We start from the raw sequence: 18,798 nt of genomic DNA, 5'->3' as shown, positions 1-18,798 counted from the left end.
AAAGAAATTAGGTAGTCACTATGCTTACAGTATTTTAAACAACATTTAGTTTTAATGTGTTATTCTAATTCCACTTTATTTCGATTTGCTAACGGAGAGTTACCTCTAAGGCTCTACATTTACAGTATGTTATGCCCACAAAACCCTTTGCTGTTTTGTCTGATTCCTTTTACACAGAGCAATAAGCACTTGCCAGTGGGGAAAAGAACTGCCCTGCTCTCCCCATCAGCACTGCAATCCCGCTGCCACCTCTACGTCTGGAGCCTTCTCCCTTACACATACATTATTAAAATCACATTCCTGACCTCTCACCCAGCAAGTGGGTCATGGAGCATATTCTGCAGTGATATTAGAGTACCAGGTACTACCCAAATATGATTTATAGGATTGCTAGTGTTTGTAACGAAAAGTTTAGCAGGTGGATAAGGCTTTGTCTTCTTTATAAAAACACGCGATTTTATAGATTGATTAGGTATGTTCTTCTCCGATATCTCTAATATTAAAGCTAAGAGTCACTTTGATTCATCCTTGAAGAGAAATCTCCCTCACAAGCAAATCCACATACTTTCAACAGTTGTGTTGCAAAATATTTGAGACAGTCCAGATGCCTACAGCACAGTATTAAGCGAAAAGAGAACATCTGCAAACAGAAATTTATCCACAAAATGCTTTCCATTTTCTGATTGATTATTCTCTTTGAACTCTATATTAGCGTATGGTTTGGGGTAAATTGCATTCCTGGTTTTATTTGTGTGAGGTCCCTGCCTAGGAAACCACAGAAAACACTTTCAAGAATATTTTCAAAGGCTGGCAGGACACACAATCATCACCTTAGCACTATTCCTGGCAGAACACTGCACTTGTTTATTCATGTCAGCTCAGTTTATGTATGGCATCCTCCCACAGTGACAAGAATTGAGGTCCGTGGGAGTCGTGATGCCAACTTCAACAAAGTCAGCTTAAGATTTTCTCTGCACATGGAAACGAATAGGCAAATAGCTACTGAGGTGCTGACGCCCCTTCTCCTGATTTCTGCGTCTTGGATGGTGTTGTCTTAACCCTGGGTTAAGCCAACTGCTTTCACACTAATAGACTGCCATGGCAAGGAAAATCTTACCGTACAGCTCAAGCAACTGCTAGTCCTTCGTTCAACAATGGGCTTGCTAACTTGACCTGCACGTACCATCCAATTTCCCATGAAGTTTTAGCAAAATAAGCACATTTGTTGCCACCTTCAACACAATAGCCTTCCTTGATACAGGTACAACAGGTACCTCTTTTCAGCTGAGTCCCATACACAAGACCTAAATTTCTTCACTGTAAGAACTGTGTATGAAAAACTGTGTTGGGAACCATTGATCTGTATTCACAGACATTTCCAGTAGCAGTAAATAATACTCTATGACTCTGCTCCTAATATGTATAGCCATACATTAAGCATGTAGAATTCCAAATTTCTAAGAAAAACTAGAACATTAGTAGCTCCAATGACTACTATAATAAACACAATAAATGACAAAATATTTAATTTAAATTTATTCTTAAGCCTTTTTTAGAATATTGGATTCTGTAATTAGATTAAAGTCTTAGCTTTTAGAATATTTCCAACTTATAGCTTAAGGAAATCACTAGAATTTTCAGAAGTCCACAGTGAGTTTCAGAACTGACTTGGGAGCTTGAGTCAATAGGACTTTCTGTATCAGAAATAGTGTGGCCAGCAGGACTAGGGAAGTGATTGTGCCCCTGTACTCATCGCTGATAAGGCTGCACCTCTAATACTGCATTCAGTTTTGGGCCCCTCACTACAAGAAGGCCATTGAGTTGCTGAAGCATGTCTAGAGAAGGGCAACGAAGCTGGTGAGGGGTCTGGAGAACAAGTCTTACGGGGAGCGGCTGAGGGAACTGGGGTGGTTTAGTCTGGAGAAAAGGAGGCTCAGGAGAAACCTTATCGCTCTCTACAACTACCTGAAAGGAGGTTGTGGTGAGGTGGATGTTGGTCTCCCAAGTAACTAGCGATAGAACGAGAGGAAATGGCCTCAAATCGCGCCAGAGGACCTTTAGACTAGATATTAGGAAAAATTTCTTTACTGAGAGTGTGGTCAAACATTGAAACAGGCTGCCCAGGGAGGTGGTGGAGTCACCATCACTGGAAGTATTCAAAAAATGTGTAGATGTGGCACTTCAGGACATAGTTTAGTGGGCATGGTGGTGTTGGGTTGGTGGTTGGACTTGATGATCTTAATGGTCTTTTCCAACCCTAATGATTCTGTGACTCTGTGACTTTAGGTTGCATACACGTTTTTTCTCTTTTTTACCATCATCTCTACTGTACAGTAGCAACATGGGTATTACGATTATTATCGTAATACGCTGTTTACCATCATCTCTACTGTACAGTAGCAACACAGGTATTACGATTATTATCGTAATACGCTTATTATAACCATGATACCCTGGTGATTCCTACTTGGGTTTAGTTAAATGTCAGTTATGCCTATTAAAAACAGTGCCCTACTCTTCCTGAGACTGGGTGACTCTTCCCATCTACCTGCCACCTGTTCAAACCATGGCTGAACTACTGATTTACATCAGTGAACCAAGACACACTTCAGTTATATCAGAAAGCACAGTCTCCCCTATGTTATATCCAAGCCCTGATTTTTCTGTAATGGCAAAGTTAAAAACTTTTATTTTCTGTTGGTACAACTACATTAATGGCAGCAAAAGGACCAGACAGAGTATCAGTCCTGAAACATGTGTTTAGAGCTTGCTATGGTTTCTAAAAAGAGCCAGCTACTTTTAAAAGTAAATGTTGAAGTAATTCTGTCTACATCAGCACTCAGAATTCAAAGATAATTGAGAAATGCAGAGAGGAAGACATAAAATTGTATTTGGTATGCAAGGTGAAATGTTGCTTTTACCCTACTGTAGATATTGCTATACGAAGTCTCCACGTACCTGAAATGAGTCATTTTTTAAAGGATCAGTTTTGTGACATTCTATTACTATCTTGCAAACACATCATATAAACACAATAAGAGCTAAGCTGTTTTCCTGATCATGTAGTCTGTAATTAAGACTTAAAAGCTATGTTTACTGACTGATTTTGAAGGTGGTAGTTCACAAGACTTAATTCTCTATTTTTGACTACGTTAGAGTTGACTCTTCACCTTCCTATACTACTTGCAGCAAAATCTAGTGCAGTCTTGCAGAAGAATTGGGAATGAATTCTTTATGAACATACAGCTCCCAGTTATCTGCACAACTTAGATTACATCACTATGCCATGGAGCAGAGGCACACACAGCTGCCTTTGTGCAGAGCCTGTTTGATTCTTGCTAGGGTTATAAATTCAACATGGGACAGGTGCACTGCTTCCAGTGTCTGCTCAGGTCAGAAATCAGTTCAACTGTTCTTCCGTGATCTTTAGCACATGGTATTAAATACCTAAACACAGTGAACTCGGTTCTGTGAGCTGAGTTTAATGCTTACAGGTGTCAGTATAGGTCTTATTGTAGCTGGTGCTAACAAGTCTTGCTGGAGACACTCTGCTTCCATTCTCACATTCCTTACTAAATGTGATCCACTCCCTAACTGTCTCTGGTTTGAGAGAGTCTACTACAGTTTCAAAATGCCAGTATAAGCCCCAATAAAGAAAGACCCTTAGAGAATTTTATGTTCTACTGAGACATTCAAGAGCAAATAAAATACTTCCAGAGGACTGGATTAATTTTTCTACGGCATATTAATATGAATTTACCATATAGAACAGACCAACTACAGAACCGTGCCAGCTTGGGCAGTATACAAAAAATAAAGGGGATGTTCTCACTGATTAATTTAACCTCCCACTGAAGCCATGTACCTTCTGGCATTGACCTAAGCTAAAGGGCTCATTGGGCAAAACACAAATTTTATATGGATGAAGTCTTACTTCCAAAATAAACATTGATTTATTTTTTTGTTTTGTTTACAAAGAGATTGTACATTTTTAGAGCTATTTTTAAAGGTTCCTTCACAAATTGAAAAGTTTAACCACAATATCCGCTCCACCCAATAGCCCTCAAGATAAACACCCCACAAACAGCTCACTGTTCTTTGTATTCCTAGTGTGACAGGTGGTAAATCCATTTTTGAGATATTATACCAACATCTTTTCCCCATCTACCTGCAGTTTTCTTTAACAGAAGACCAAAAGACAGAGGCTTATGAAGGTATACTCTTTTCTCTCAAAATGTTTACTTAGGTATGACTTTAAAATACCAATCTGCTATGAAGATGTGTGCCAATATATGACAGAAAAATGCACCTCTCTCCCTCCTCATAACTCTCTCGAGGTGTATAGAGAGAAGCTAGTTACGTTTTAACATTGACCAGTGCTGTCAACAAGTGAGGCCAGGCACGATCTCATGTTCCTACCCTATTCCCAGTGAAAAGTCTTGTATGGAAAGATACCTTTTCCTTTAAAAAAATGCAAACACAACACAGGATGCAATGACAAACATCTCAATGCTGTATTTTATCAACATGCTTCAATCTTATACTTGAGAGGATCACTTGTGAAGACAGAAGAAAGGTAACTGTGTATGATGATTTAATTGTTGAGCTTCCTGTCAAGAACATCAGCAAAGATGAAAAAGATGTGATTCTCTTTCAAAAAGTATATACATCTTCTTGGAATTACATACAAATTTTCAGGAACATAAATGGACAATTCTAAATATCTACTCTGACACAGTGGAATAGCCTGATAATCAACAACACTTTGTATGTGTTAAAACCATACCAGATTGCTACATCTTACTGTAGAGAACATGATAGACTGTATTAAATCCATTAAATCTATCATAAATCATAAGTTCAAATAAATTCTCTTACACTCTTGTAATACGGAATCTTTCTACCAGTATTATCCACAAATTTTCTGCATGCCTATTTCATAGGTCCTTTGGCTTATTACTGTCTTAGCTGTAGCAACAGAAATATTTTTTTGATGCATGACCGCCATCTTTTGGACTGCTACTAACACTACAATTTTCCAAACCAGGGGGTTGAAATGCTGCCTTCACACATTTCATGCTTGCTCTTCAACAATTTCCAGAAGCAATAAACTTATCCTACACTTATTATCTATTTGATGTTCAGATATACACTTGTGTCTTACATAATATGGGAATTTATTAAGCATTTGTTATTGAAACACATTTTTTAAAATATTTTCCCTTTATCTTGGAATATGCATCATAAAACATTAAAGCCCATATTTCAAGTGTAAGCACAGGGTTACATGCAAACGTTCCTGAACATGCTGACCGTAGCAGTGAAGTCTCAGGGAGCTGTATACTACTAGAACTTCTTCCTTTCCCTGCTGTCTTTTAGCTACAAGGTCATTGAAAATAAATCCCCCCAACTTAGGCATTACAACTTGTGTTGCATTTAGCTGTGCCTAGGAAAAATATTAGGGACTGTGTATTAGAGGAGCATGTTGTACAAGTTTGTATTCATCCACAGGAATATGCGTGCACTTACACACATGTATTTGTCTTTATGCTCAATCCCCTGGTCTAGAGAACCAAACATATAATCAAACATGCAACCTGCTCAGAACAAGCAGTACTGAATGACTATGGAATTGTATAACCTAAGCAAGAAGGAAAGAAATAATGCATTTTATCTCTTTCTCTATGAAAAGTCATTAAGTACAGAATTGCCCATTTCACCTCTGTCTGTAGGATAGCAGCTCTTTGCTCTTTAGCTGTAAGAGACTCCTTCAGAACTTCAATATGTTGCTTGCTGTCAGAGAACTGATTTGTGAGGGTCTCCAGCTTTGTCTGCAAGGCCAGCAACTCAGTGTCTTTGCGTGACAGCTCCTGTTTCACCTGACCAATCTGAAAAAGAAAGAAAAGATGGGCGAAGGAAAAAATAATTTATAATGCCCTTACAAAAATAACTATAAATTTACATAACTACCAACAAACAGTATGATACTCTAAACTTATCTCATTTCTGTGAAGCCTTCAATTATTTTGAATGGAAGGCCAGAAAAATTTGTATGATGAGCAAAACATACAAGGAAAAAGAGGGGGGAGGAATAGCATAAATTTTTTCAAGAGAGGGTCTTTTTAACAGCCAGTCAGTTCTTGGTCATCTTTCAAAGGACTGACCAAAATCAGTTACTTAGCAGGGATAAGTTTTTAATGAAGATGAAACAGAACTGTAATGAGAAAGTACGTTTACCCTGTAGTATCAGAAAAGATGAGATACCTACAGGCCTTTCTCAGAAGCATGATGTTTGCTTTGAAATATCAAACCACTGAGTTTCCGTTCATCTCTCCTTCCATCAATCCAGCCTCATGCTTACAGACTATGTAAAGACACCTTTGCTTTTCCCACTATTTACAAAGCCAGCATTTCAATCTTCTAAGAAATACCTTCTTAATTTATGGGAGCTTCTTAAAGCAGATGAAAATATACATCAAAACAACATGAAAACTGTTTTAGGAATTGCACTTTTTGTTGAGAGCAATTTCCTAGATTTAATTTAGTGAATTAAATCAGTATGGAAATGACAATTTATTTTAACAACTGTAGGTTGCATTATCATTTAAAAAGATAAACAGTAAGAAATTTTAAAATTAAAACATTGAAATGACACGAAATCTCATTCTCAGTGCAATCATCACCTGGGAAAATTTTGATGTAAATATGAAGAAAAAAGAATTAATTAAAGAGGACAGGGAAGTCTAAAGATAGACTTATGTCCAAGTTTATAACCAACTTCCTGGTTTGCCTCTGACAAATCTCATAGAATAAAATAGCAAGTTTCCCTTTTTAAACTTGAACAATTTTGTTTATGACATTAAAAAAAAAATCCCTCGATCCCTAGAGAATGTTGTTCAATGATTGAAAACAGAAATTAAAGGACATCACAAACTAAAAGAATTGTCCAGGTAATTTTCCATTTTTGGGAGTGTGTCAAGAACAAAATTAAATTCATGATATAACCTAGAATTACTTTCTTTTTTTTTAATTGAATAAATGCATGTACTAGTAGAAATATCTGAGAGGAAAAGCTTGAGTAAATGTGGTTTTATCTTGACAACACTGTTTCACTGGGGAGCGGAAAAAGGAGAACATGTATCTTAAAAAATCTCACACAAACAAATTTTTTTTAATGGAATAATGGGGAGGAGTATAAGAAGAATTTAATTTATAGAACTATTCAATAGTTTATTGTTCACTTAATTCAAACATACTAGGTTGTTTTTTTCATATTTTTACTAACAGCAAGTATGTCCACAGAATGATTTCACCACCTATTTCAATTAGATACAAAAGCACTGATGGCAGCAGCACTATTTCTGTTGTCAGCTACTGGTCAATACAACCAGTTGCACAACAGTGCTAGGCACAGCAGAATAGCTGGGAAGATATGAACTATTTACTGCTAGTTATGCATTCTGGAGTATCTAAACAAAAATGTCTCCTTAAAAATTTCAGATGACACAGACTTTTTAAACTAGTTGGTAGCCTGAATTACACTAAAGCTTTCTTAAACCAGTTTCACCTTTCTTTGAAAAGGTAAATTATGTTTTGAGTCATCTCAGAATGCATGTGTACCCTGAATGCTTGTGTTTCGGTAAAATGCTCTCATCTAAACACAACCACATTTCATTACTTTAACATTCCCAAGTAGAACCATAAGATTATTTTCTCTGGAAATCCCCATTTCAGAGCTGTAAGCCCACGTTGCCAATGTGCTAAAGCTCTTTAGGGAATACCGCGCATACCCCTCCAAGTTGCAAGGGAAATTACGGCAGCATTAAGTGCTCACATCTCTCTTCTTGGTGAGACACTGTGATCACCCAGTAAATGCACTAATTTCACAGCAAAGGAATAACCTAAATTCATGCTGCTAAAATTAAACAATCAGTTTTAAAAAGCGTTCAGCATCCAGCTCTTGTTATTTTTTGTGAACCAATGTTAAGAGGGTTCACATGTTTTCAAATTATTTTTGTTCTACTAGGGAAAGCAAATCTATTTGAAAGTCTGGTCCCAAAATGGGTGCTGAATGCTTTTGAAAATCTGCTTCAATAGAGGAGAATAAGTTACTGCTAAGACAGCTCATACCATTAAAAAAACAGTAACAAAACAAATACAGATGTTCAGTTGCGGAGTGATGTTATGGACACCAAAACCATGTGAACAAAAAGGCAGTTACAAGGCCGAGCAGGCTGTTAGTTCTACTGTTATATCAAGTCGTAAAGAAAGTCAGAGAAGAAAAGCTACCCCAAAAGCCAGAGAGCTAGCAAGCCCCAGTGAATGGCCACTGCACACAAAAGATAAATCTTACTGCAGAGACCTCGGCCTGGAGACCAGCCACTCTTTTTTTCAGGTCCTCCCCTTGAGCCTCTTTGGCACTTAGCTCTTCCTTCAGTTGCTCTACCTGTCACGACATTGTTATGCTTTTAAATATTTATCATTTGTCAGCTTCTAGTTAGGCTGTTTCAATCCAAGCAACTAAAAGTGACAAAGAACTGAACAGAAGGATCAACAATGGTCACTCATTTTCTCTTCCATTCTTCCTTAAGTCTTCGCAAAAGTTTAATGTCTCTGTAATTTCATATAGGCTGCCAGACAAGAATTTGATTATGAAACAAAGATGTATAGTCATGGTTACGTTTATATATATCAAGTATGGGGCACTTCATGCAATGGTTTTGCAACTGGAATTCATGAGGAAATTAGGACAGGAAAAGAGACATTTTTCAGTTTAAGAGAAATAAAGTTAATTGTCAAGATACAGACACAGATGACTATATAATACAATACTGAAAAAATAAATGTTGTGCAATTACAAAACAAGGTAGGACAGCAAGATATCAAGATTGGAGCTGGCTATGAGTCATGAGCAAATAGTTATCAAAAAGGAGCAAATTTTCTGCAGGAAAATAAATAAGCAGACACAGTAGATGGAAGAGATCCGGAAACTGAGTAGCTGAAGAGATCTATAGGCCCACAGAGGGAGAGGAGAAGGGAAAATTGAATAGTTGCTAACAAGGGAAGAAGGAAAGAAGAAAGAAGAAAGAAGAAAGAAAGAAGAAAGAAGAAAGAAGAAAGGAGGGAAGGAAGAGGTGCTAAAATCATCTCTCCATTCCAAATTTGAAGGAGGTATCCTTCAATTCCTAGAAGGAACTCAGTGAGATAAAGGGCAAAAGTATAAAAGAACAGATGTGCTATCTTGAGGTAAATCATTGAGCTGGCATGAGGCAAGTGGAAGAAACACATACTTATTACATGTTTCTACTTTAGGGCAAGTAACACTTCTCAAAAAAACTTTCTCCAGCATTCTTTTTTTGAAAAATAATTTCAAGCAGGACAAATGCAGTTACAATTGTTCAGGACCTAGCAGAGTAATGTTCAACCTCTGTTGCAGGGTTTTGTACACTGCTTGCAGGGAGTACGCAAAAGCTAACTGACATTCCAAATTTGAAGGAGGTATCCTTCAATTCCTAGAAGGAACTCAGTGAGATAAAGGGCAAAAGTATAAAAGAACAGATGTGCTATCTTGAGGTAAATCATTGAGCTGGCATGAGGCAAGTGGAAGAAACACATACTTATTACATGTTTCTACTTTAGGGCAAGTAACACTTCTCAAAAAAACTTTCTCCAGCATTCTTTTTTTGAAAAATAATTTCAAGCAGGACAAATGCAGTTACAATTGTTCAGGACCTAGCAGAGTAATGTTCAACCTCTGTTGCAGGGTTTTGTACACTGCTTGCAGGGAGTACGCAAAAGCTAACTGAGAAGAACAGGACTGCTCACAATATACTTCAATTTACTGCACAAGGTGTCCCGAATCTTCATTAGAAAATGTTAGGGCCCGCTAAAAGACTGAGAAACACTTCTTTGGGAGAAACAAAGAATGAATTGACTTTCAGCTATTGACAATTCAGTAGTCAGTGTCCATCTTTATACCTGAGGATCAACACGTTTCACTGCTGTATTTGTCCTGTATTCCCAACAGCATAAATTAAGGCTGGCACCACCACTGTTGTAGATTCTACTCTCATTCTGACTCCACTACTGGAAGGAGAGTGTAATGGAAAGCCATTAAAGTGACAGTTCCTGCTCTTTTCAGCCTTTAGATAATAAAAAGATCTACTACTTATAGTACAACAGTGGCAAAAAGAAACACTCTTTTTTCAATAGACTACATTTGAAAAGACTCTAGACCAAATAAAACCCAACACTATAATGGATTAGCAGTGGTCTAAAGATAAACACAAAATCCTTCTGAAATGAAAAAAAGTTAGGTGCGACAGTAGGAGCAGAATTTGGGCCACTGACCTTACTGAACCATCGTTATTTTCAAATTTTAATTTAAAATTATCTTAAATATTTTTAAGAATACAAATAAAGTCTGTTTCCTAGCACTTGAATGGGAATCCAGACCATAACTCCTTACTGAAATATGAAAATTTCTCTCATCTGTTCACTAGGCTCAATTTATCTTACTACTGTAATTTGTTTTCTCAATACCTTATTTTTCATGAATTTGGAATGACTACGGTACACCTCCATTTGCTTCATTTCCTCTTCACGTTCCTCCGTGCTCAGAGCTCCATTTGACTTCAACATCTGAATCTCCTCTTCCAAATCCCGGAGGCCACGCTCCATGGAAGAAATTTTTGAATCCTGAAAAAGATTAGAAGACACAGATAAAGATACACAGTTAGATGATTTGTTAACATACCACAGGAGTAAAAAAAGGAAATAATTTGCTGGACATGTACCTGGCCTTGAAATTTACTCCTGAAGTAATTTACTCCTACAGAAATCAGTCTACATCTCTTTAGATAGCATCTGGCTGAGTGCTCAAGTACTCATTTTTCAATTTTTTATGCCTTTCAAGGAAAGCAAAGGTTTAGTTCTGAAAGAAAACATGGCTAGGGGCAGGGACACTATATATGATGAATAAACAAAGGAACGTGGAAAAAGGTTGCCTTGTAATGCGAAATACAGAGACGTTTAATTCTAACTGAATTAATGTAAAACGTGACAGCAAGAATGGCAAAAAAGGGGGCTTGTGCTACCAGTAATTTAAGTGGTGTCACAAATTGAGAATATAAAAAACACCATAAGGAAGGAAAAGATGCAATAATCTAGTTTTGAGTGGACAATCTAGTTTTTGGGTGGATAAGGCAGTAGAGGATCCTTCAAGTATTCTGGCTCATGTATGCAATGCACTAAAACATTTCCATGGTTGAAAAACATACACACAGGGGAAAACAAAAAAACAACAACAAAAAAATCAATCTACCATTATCCTCACAGTTTTACAGGACCATCAGAGGTTTTCAATTTACTTAGTTTACTGTTTCTTTAGAAGCCTTACATGTTAGGAATAACAAGAACAGATCCATACAACACACAGAGTTTCATGCATGCTCAGGAACATGGATATGTATTTATGAATTGTAATCTCTTAAAGCAGTCTATTTTTTTTATTTCCTTTCTCCAAAATATTTCATCTTTCCCAAAATACAGGTAGGATTTGAAACTATCCTCCATTCTTTTATAGACCAATCCTTCATAATTTTTGTGGTATCTGATAATCAAAGCACAGCTGAAAAAGAGCATGAAAGATTTTCACATACAGGTTTTCATTCATGAGTTAAGATTTTCTAAAGGACCATTATGAAGATCTAGTCAGATCTACTGCTTAATTTTTCATGCTTAAGTTAAAATTGGTAAAGCAGACTTCTGCAATAAAAAATTAGAGAGGTAGTAAGGTGAAGTGATATGTTGTAATTTACAACAGTATTTAGTTTCAGCACTCACATCATTTCCCAGAAATACCGGTGTTTCTCTTTTGATAATAAAGACAGCTTAATGTTACCAGATGGTCAATTAATTTTCATTACTATGGACGACAAAGATGACTAATAAAAGAAACACAGTAAATGAAAAAGATGCAAAACTACTATGGAAAACATTGAGATGGAATGGAAAGAGTTGGAAAGGAAAAAAAGAAGGAAAATAAAAGAAAAAATGACAGATAAAGAAAGAGGAAGAAAGGGAGGATACGAAAATAGAAGACAATAGTTTGCAAAGAGAGTTTCCAATTTTTTAACTGTATGCTTCCAAACCCTGCCTAATGTACTTTATGGACCACACAATATGAATATGGTTGCATAAAGCTTTGTAAACCACACAGTCCACTTGTGGCTCCTGAGCTCTTGGCAAATTACCATTGTTCCATTAGATACTTGAGTTAGTGGTTTAAGAATTCAATCACAAATTCATCTAGAAAAGTTAGGTTTACGATGACATATAGACATCTTTGTAGCTATATGACCCATTCTTTAAATGGGTTCTGAGTTTTCAAATTGCTAACTTAGCTGAGACACAGAACACAAAGCAGCATTTCAAATGATGATAATATAAAAAGAAAATAACCCACATCATCATAAAAACCTACTAATCCATCATTCCCATCCTTGCAATACAATGGACTCTTGGTTAACTGAAAGAAATCTGTATATGCTGCTGCAGGCAGACAGACAGAAGGCAGGTTTCTATTGTGTCATGAAGCAGCTCTGTCTCTTCCCTGATTAATAATAAATAATAAAATAATATAAAATAAATATATTCATTTTAAATTAGAAGACTGATGGAAGTATATGATATTTGGTAGAGTCACCTTTCATATGAAAACCCATTTTCCAGAGAACAAACTCTACTGCTGCCTATATGGAATCATTTACCTTCATCTCAATAACAGTTTGCAGAGCCTTTGTCTTGGCTGTATCAGGAGCATTTTCAAATCGACGATGAATCTCCTGTACCAGCAGAAAAGAAAGCAAGAGTTAGCCTAATGGCATTTTGTCCCACTTACCAAATACAATCAGAATTACTAGAACCTTCTCTTTCTAATACATACCATAATTCAATGCTGCTTTCTAATGTTACCAGTTCATACATTTTGTTTTATCATTTCTCATATCAAAGAAAGGATAGGCAAAAGTTCATTCGATGGAATCACAGCCTCAGTTAAAAGGCACCACAGAAACTGCATCTTTGACTACCTACTTACTCAAAATAAGCTGTTCAAATGACAGCTGAGTCTACTAAAAACCCCTATAATCTGCCTCCTAAACTAAACTATTACTACTAGTTTCTCACAGAAAACATACACATAATTTATTTGACTACTGAAAACAATAATGCTGTAGTTTCTGTTTCAACAAGCTATAGGGTACAGCTGCATTGATAATTCTCTTTTTCCAACTTTTTTACCCCAGAGTAGCAATGTTGAATTATGCATAATGAAAATCTTTCTCTGCTGGGCCTTGAACATAGCTGAAAGTACATGACTGGATAGCACATTGCTCTAGAAGCTGAGTACGCAGACAGGAGGACGCAAAACTCCATGTGATATTTCTGTTGATGTGAATTCACAGAACTAGCATGCTTCACACTACTTTCTAAGGAATAAAATGATAGAAAGCTGAAACAACTTGTTTCACCATATAAAGTAGTTAGGGCTTTCAAACCAACAAATGGGAATACAGGAGAAACAATATAGTATCTGTTCCACTTTTTCATTATTTGTCTTAAAATAATATTGTCCTTACATCACACATTAATGTCAAATGTAGGAATGTGAGTATTGTTAGAAATTTAGTATTACATGACATAAACATACTTTGATGCCCATAGAATATGAACTATCATATCAGTTACCTAACAATAAATTGTTTATGTGCATACATACATAGAGTTGAGCCACCCACTCCCCTTCAACACCTAAAAGACAAATCCAAAAAGCCATCCACAAACTCATATTTTCAATAAGACATGGTGAAGGGATAACATTTTGTATGGTAGTCATACATGCAACTTGCTCCATATGATTAATTATTTGAATGAGAAAAGTACAGTTGTATAGTGCTGCTTAAAAAACTGAAAACACTATTTGTCTTGTAAGATTGTTAAATATTCTTACAATAGCTGTGAAGTGAGCAAGATAGAAATGCTTAGTGATATGACAAGGGCCACAAGAAGAATTCTGCATAAATTTGGCACAAGGACATTTGCATAAATTGATGCCTGTGAATGGTAATAACAAGAAAATCCAGCAGAACGTTTGTCTGTCTTTAAATACTGTACTTGTGTATTTCCTGAGAAGCTATTTTTACAAGTATATTTTGTCAGGGTAGGGTAGTATTTTCTGAAAAAAATACCTCCTGAAAAAATAAATCAGAAAACCCCTCTAAATATATTTGTTTCTCCCATAGTCAACAGAAAACTTGAGAGCCTCTGGTCACGTATCACTGACATGACCAGAGTGGAGCAATATCATTATTATTGTTCTACTTACCTGTATCTTCATTCCCAAAACGGATTTACTCAAATCTAAACAGTCTAGCCAGCCTTTTCTTTTGGCCCAAGATCTCTTGTATCTGCCTGTAATGTACATATCCAAAGGAAGGGTGGTGTGCATTCCTCATCGCCAGCCTTCCACACTGTGGGTCTCTAGCACTCTTCCACTTTTCCATCTGCCCACAGGGCTAGGGGCACGCTGCTTTCTGTCTACAAACAGATATGGCTTCTACCTATTCAACAGGTTTTAAATCAATAAGGCAGCCACTTTATCTTGAATATGGTGATGTTAAATCTAAGGAGGGGGAACATACTACACAGAGATGCTCTTTCCAGGGGGTTGATCATAGGGGCATCTAGAGATTGCAGGCATTATCTGTGGGGTCACCTCCTTAGCAGAGCTGTAAGCTTCTTCAAAGCAGACAGCAGTCAGCCCAACCAACTGAACCTTTTTCTACAGTATCCTGTGCCCACTCTCAGAAGAAGTGTCAGCACACAAGATATCATCAGTACAAGCTGGACCAATATCCTCATGTCACTTTTATTACCTACTCCATCCTCAGTATTCTTCTTGAGACACACCAATGAAGCCACTTTTACAGTCTGTCTCCACTACTTACTATTCCAGTTGCCATCTCTACAGAGGTAATATTTTATTGAAATTGATTTGGTTATGCTGCTATACTTAATGTTAGAAAAGCAGCTCATCATGAGGTTCAATTTGCTTTAAAAATGTCATTTCAACTAAGCATAGGACAGTCTGCCACATCTCTGCCCGTAAGGAACTCAGAGCTTACCCTACTACCCTCAATCAAGGATCAGAGACAAAAATCATAGTGCTACATATTGCCTTGATAAGAACAAGTTATGATGAGCTTCTAACACTCAAGACCAATCTGAGCATTTAGAAATATGACGGGGAGCAGATCGAACACGCTCCACCTGTTTCTCAGTGCTCTTAACAGTACCTGTCATGAAAAACATGACTCCTCTTCAGTGTCCTTGGTCTTCCTCCATAAGGAATGATTTCAGCTGCCTTCCTTAAGATAGCTGTGGTATATTTTTCCGTGTTTCCACCTCAGCCAGCTCTAATGTGTTGATTCAAGAATTGCACCATAATTCAAAGATATTGTGGCTGTCAGTCCTTCTCATGAGCTCTGGATGGAGTGAGTTTCTGTCTTGCCACCAGCACAATGTTGTTACAGACACCTTTTCAGTATCTTAGCATGTATGACTCTAGCTAGACTGGAGCCTTCAGAAATTTTCAAAAGATGCTTTTGTACAACTCAAGTGACAGGAATGGCTTCCTCCTGATATCTCAATATCTGAAATTTGCAGAGTGGACACTAAAGAACTCCATTCATGCATTCACCATGCAGCATATTGGGAGAGGCATCCAGACACTCTACTGTCTTGGAATGGCAGGCCTGTATCTACGTGGCTGAAGTGTACAGCACTGCTTGTATAAGTACACAAACATCTGAATAAGAAAGAAACATGACTTCTGACTATCCCTCTGGAGAGGCTCATACATGTCGCACATTCTCCAGTCCCTTTCTGAATTCTCAGAGGAAATTCTGAGAAGTAGAATTCTTTGAGGCTGACAGGAACTGAGAGGTTAAGACACACACCATGTTGTGTGTCTTTTTTGTAAATTTGCATGTGGCACATTAAGTGAGGTGGTATTTGAGAATGCTCATTGTAGCACACATCCTATATTGCTGTAATACCAAATTATCCTGCTTGGCCATGAGAGCACCTACTAAGAATATACATATAAACAACACAACTCCAGGAATGTCATTTAACTCCTTTGAGAGCAAACTAGTAAAAACAGTCCACAGTTGAAGATGCAGCAGTCACGTTTTGGCAGCACACTCAAATTCATGTCCACTTAAAAGAAAGTTATATGGGACAGGAAGAAAAGAGGGTTTGAATACCCCAAATTCAGAATAATAAAAAAAAAAAGTTGCTTTTCCTAACTTCAAAACTCATGTATGGGAAAAAGGGAATAAATCTAGTTGAATCCTCTAGTTGAAGATGTCCCTGCTCACTGCAGGGGGTTGGACTAGGTGACCTTTAAAGGTCCCTTCCAACCCAAAGATTCTATGATTCTCTGATTCTTTAAGCTTAAAAAGGTGAAGAAAGATCCAAGAGTGAAAAGTATCCTATTCTAAATTGCATGAGCTTTTGCTAAATGCAGGAAGTTCTATCTCCAGCTATTCCTGTCACATCAGTTGTACAATCATACAAGGACTGTTACTGTAGAATAAATTGAAACAGCTTTATAATAGAAAATAAATTAAAACAAATTCTTGTGAACTTTTAGAAACTGAGAAAACAGAAGATAAGAAGGTCAAAAAATAATATGGCAAAAGTCTATTTTGAACAATGTATTATTTTTATTTTAGTAGTGCAATTACATACTAGATAATCTCCACTTGTGCAGAGACATGGTCTCTGACCTGAGAACATAAAAGCAACTACTACTATGGGAATGGAATAGATGGAATACACAGTAGGAGAACAGCAAGTCACTAAAGGGATGCTGACACAGCAGTGTCTGCTTTTTACATTGCACAGCATTTTCCCAAATACAAAATTCTTCTAAGCTTTTTCTTTAGAAATGGCCGTATGTCCACTGTCTGAAGTGATGCTTTGGACTTCGGCAACAGAAATGTCCTCCTTCTATCATCTTAAGTAATTCCACTGTGATTTGGATGACATAACCTGCTGAAAAACAACACCTACCACTTCTTGTCAGCATAGTAAGGACTTAATTCTGTCAACATGCTTACGATTGGAATTGATGATCTTGAAGATCCTTTCCAACCTTAGTGATTCTGTGATTCTGTGATTCTAAAGAGCCTGAAAACAGGGCTGCAGGCAGACTGAACCTTCCTAGAACAGAGATTCGAGTGTGGCTGCTGAAGGAAGGCGGTGCACAGATATCCTTCTCAATTGTGAAATACAGGTTACATACTTACCTTTCAGTGGCAGAATGGAGAAACACTATAATATCATATCTCTGATGTTTTCAGATTCTATTGTGGACACACACCACATAGATTAATTAAAATTAATATTTTTATCTTCAAAACAGGACTTTCCACAATAATTAAAAGCATAGGGTCAAAACACACAGATATCAGGATCAGGAAAATACAAAACTAATCCTTCATTCTTCGCAAGTTATTCATTCTAATATACTAATAAAGCATTATTCCTTTATTCTACTTACATACACAAATAACTTTCACATGCAACTGCTATTGTTCCATAACAGATTAGTAAGCTTCAGCATTTTCTTCCCTTTGAACATAAATTAAATTATTATAACCAGGGGTGGCTTTTATATATGTTTTATATTTTTATATGTTCAATGATTCCTTTATTTTAAAAAAGATAACAAAAAGGGGAAAAAAGCTACTTGTTCCCAAGTTATGTGCAACATGCATGTTTTTCACTGTTAATTATTATTACTATTAAAAATGTGCACCATATTTCTTCTTTCAGTTTAGCCAGTTGGAACCTCTAGCCATCAGATATCATCACAACATTTGGCAAGAATATTGAAGAATGCTCTAGTATCCAATTCTTGTTCCACATTTTATGTTTAATGCCCCATTATTACAAGCTTGTAGAGTTTCTACAATTCTTTCACATAAACAATAAAAGCTTTCGGTGGAGAGACACCTTATTACTTGTTTGGCACTAGTACTACCACTACAAGTATATCGTGTCCGCTCTGTGTGTCTACAATTTAAAAATTATATTGATATACTGAGGACAGTTCAAAGAACAGATTATGCATCAGCATAATCTGTCTTTATGAAAAAAAAGTAAAACCAAAAAATTATGGTGCAAATTGATCACAACTTTAAACTACCTTCACAAGCAACAAAAATTCAAAATGGGTTGCTCTGTCCAAAAAAACATTAAGATTCAATAACTAGAAACTGAAGGCTAGAAAGAGCCAGAAGTTTTAAACAGTATGGCCACCTTAACCAGGGTTGGGGTTGGTACTTCAACACTATCAATTTTTGATTAAGAATAGCTATCTTTCTTTAAAAAAAAAAAATCTACTCCCAAAAAAGATATATACTAAAGGTGTGCATCATATTACATCTGCCAAGTAGGTCTGCAAGGTAGCACAGTACTCCAATAAGAAACAATACTGTAATATTCTGGTCAGTGTAATTATATAGAACAGCTGATCAAATGTACTGAGAACGTTGAATATGTAAAAAATAGCTGTGATAAAGTGCTTTTAATGCACCATAAAGAATAACAAATTCTGTGTTTTTTTCTTGACCGAGAGATGCCAAAATAATTGAAAATTAGATAATATGGTTTAGAATTGACGAGTCCTCAATAATGAGCGGTATCAGCACTACTTCTTAAAAATAT

General features: G+C 36.6%; 1 protein-coding gene across 1 annotated transcript in view; it reads right to left on the bottom strand.

Moving 5' to 3' along the window:
* The window catches only part of ERC1 (ELKS/RAB6-interacting/CAST family member 1), a gene marked incomplete at both ends in the record, with an annotated part of 99,878 nt that overhangs the window by 70,714 nt on the left and 10,366 nt on the right, over positions 1–18,798 (bottom strand). The window contains 4 exons of the mRNA XM_010291652.1: positions 5,721–5,888; positions 8,354–8,446; positions 10,543–10,698; positions 12,771–12,845. Coding sequence (XP_010289954.1) covers positions 5,721–5,888; positions 8,354–8,446; positions 10,543–10,698; positions 12,771–12,845 — 492 coding nt within the window. The remainder of the gene's footprint in view (positions 1–5,720; positions 5,889–8,353; positions 8,447–10,542; positions 10,699–12,770; positions 12,846–18,798) is intronic.

The sequence above is a fragment of the Phaethon lepturus genome, unplaced genomic scaffold (assembly GCF_000687285.1).
Source record: "Phaethon lepturus isolate BGI_N335 unplaced genomic scaffold, ASM68728v1 scaffold3857, whole genome shotgun sequence".
Lineage (NCBI taxonomy): Eukaryota > Metazoa > Chordata > Aves > Phaethontiformes > Phaethontidae > Phaethon > Phaethon lepturus.
This window is presented reverse-complemented; position numbering and strand designations above follow the sequence as displayed.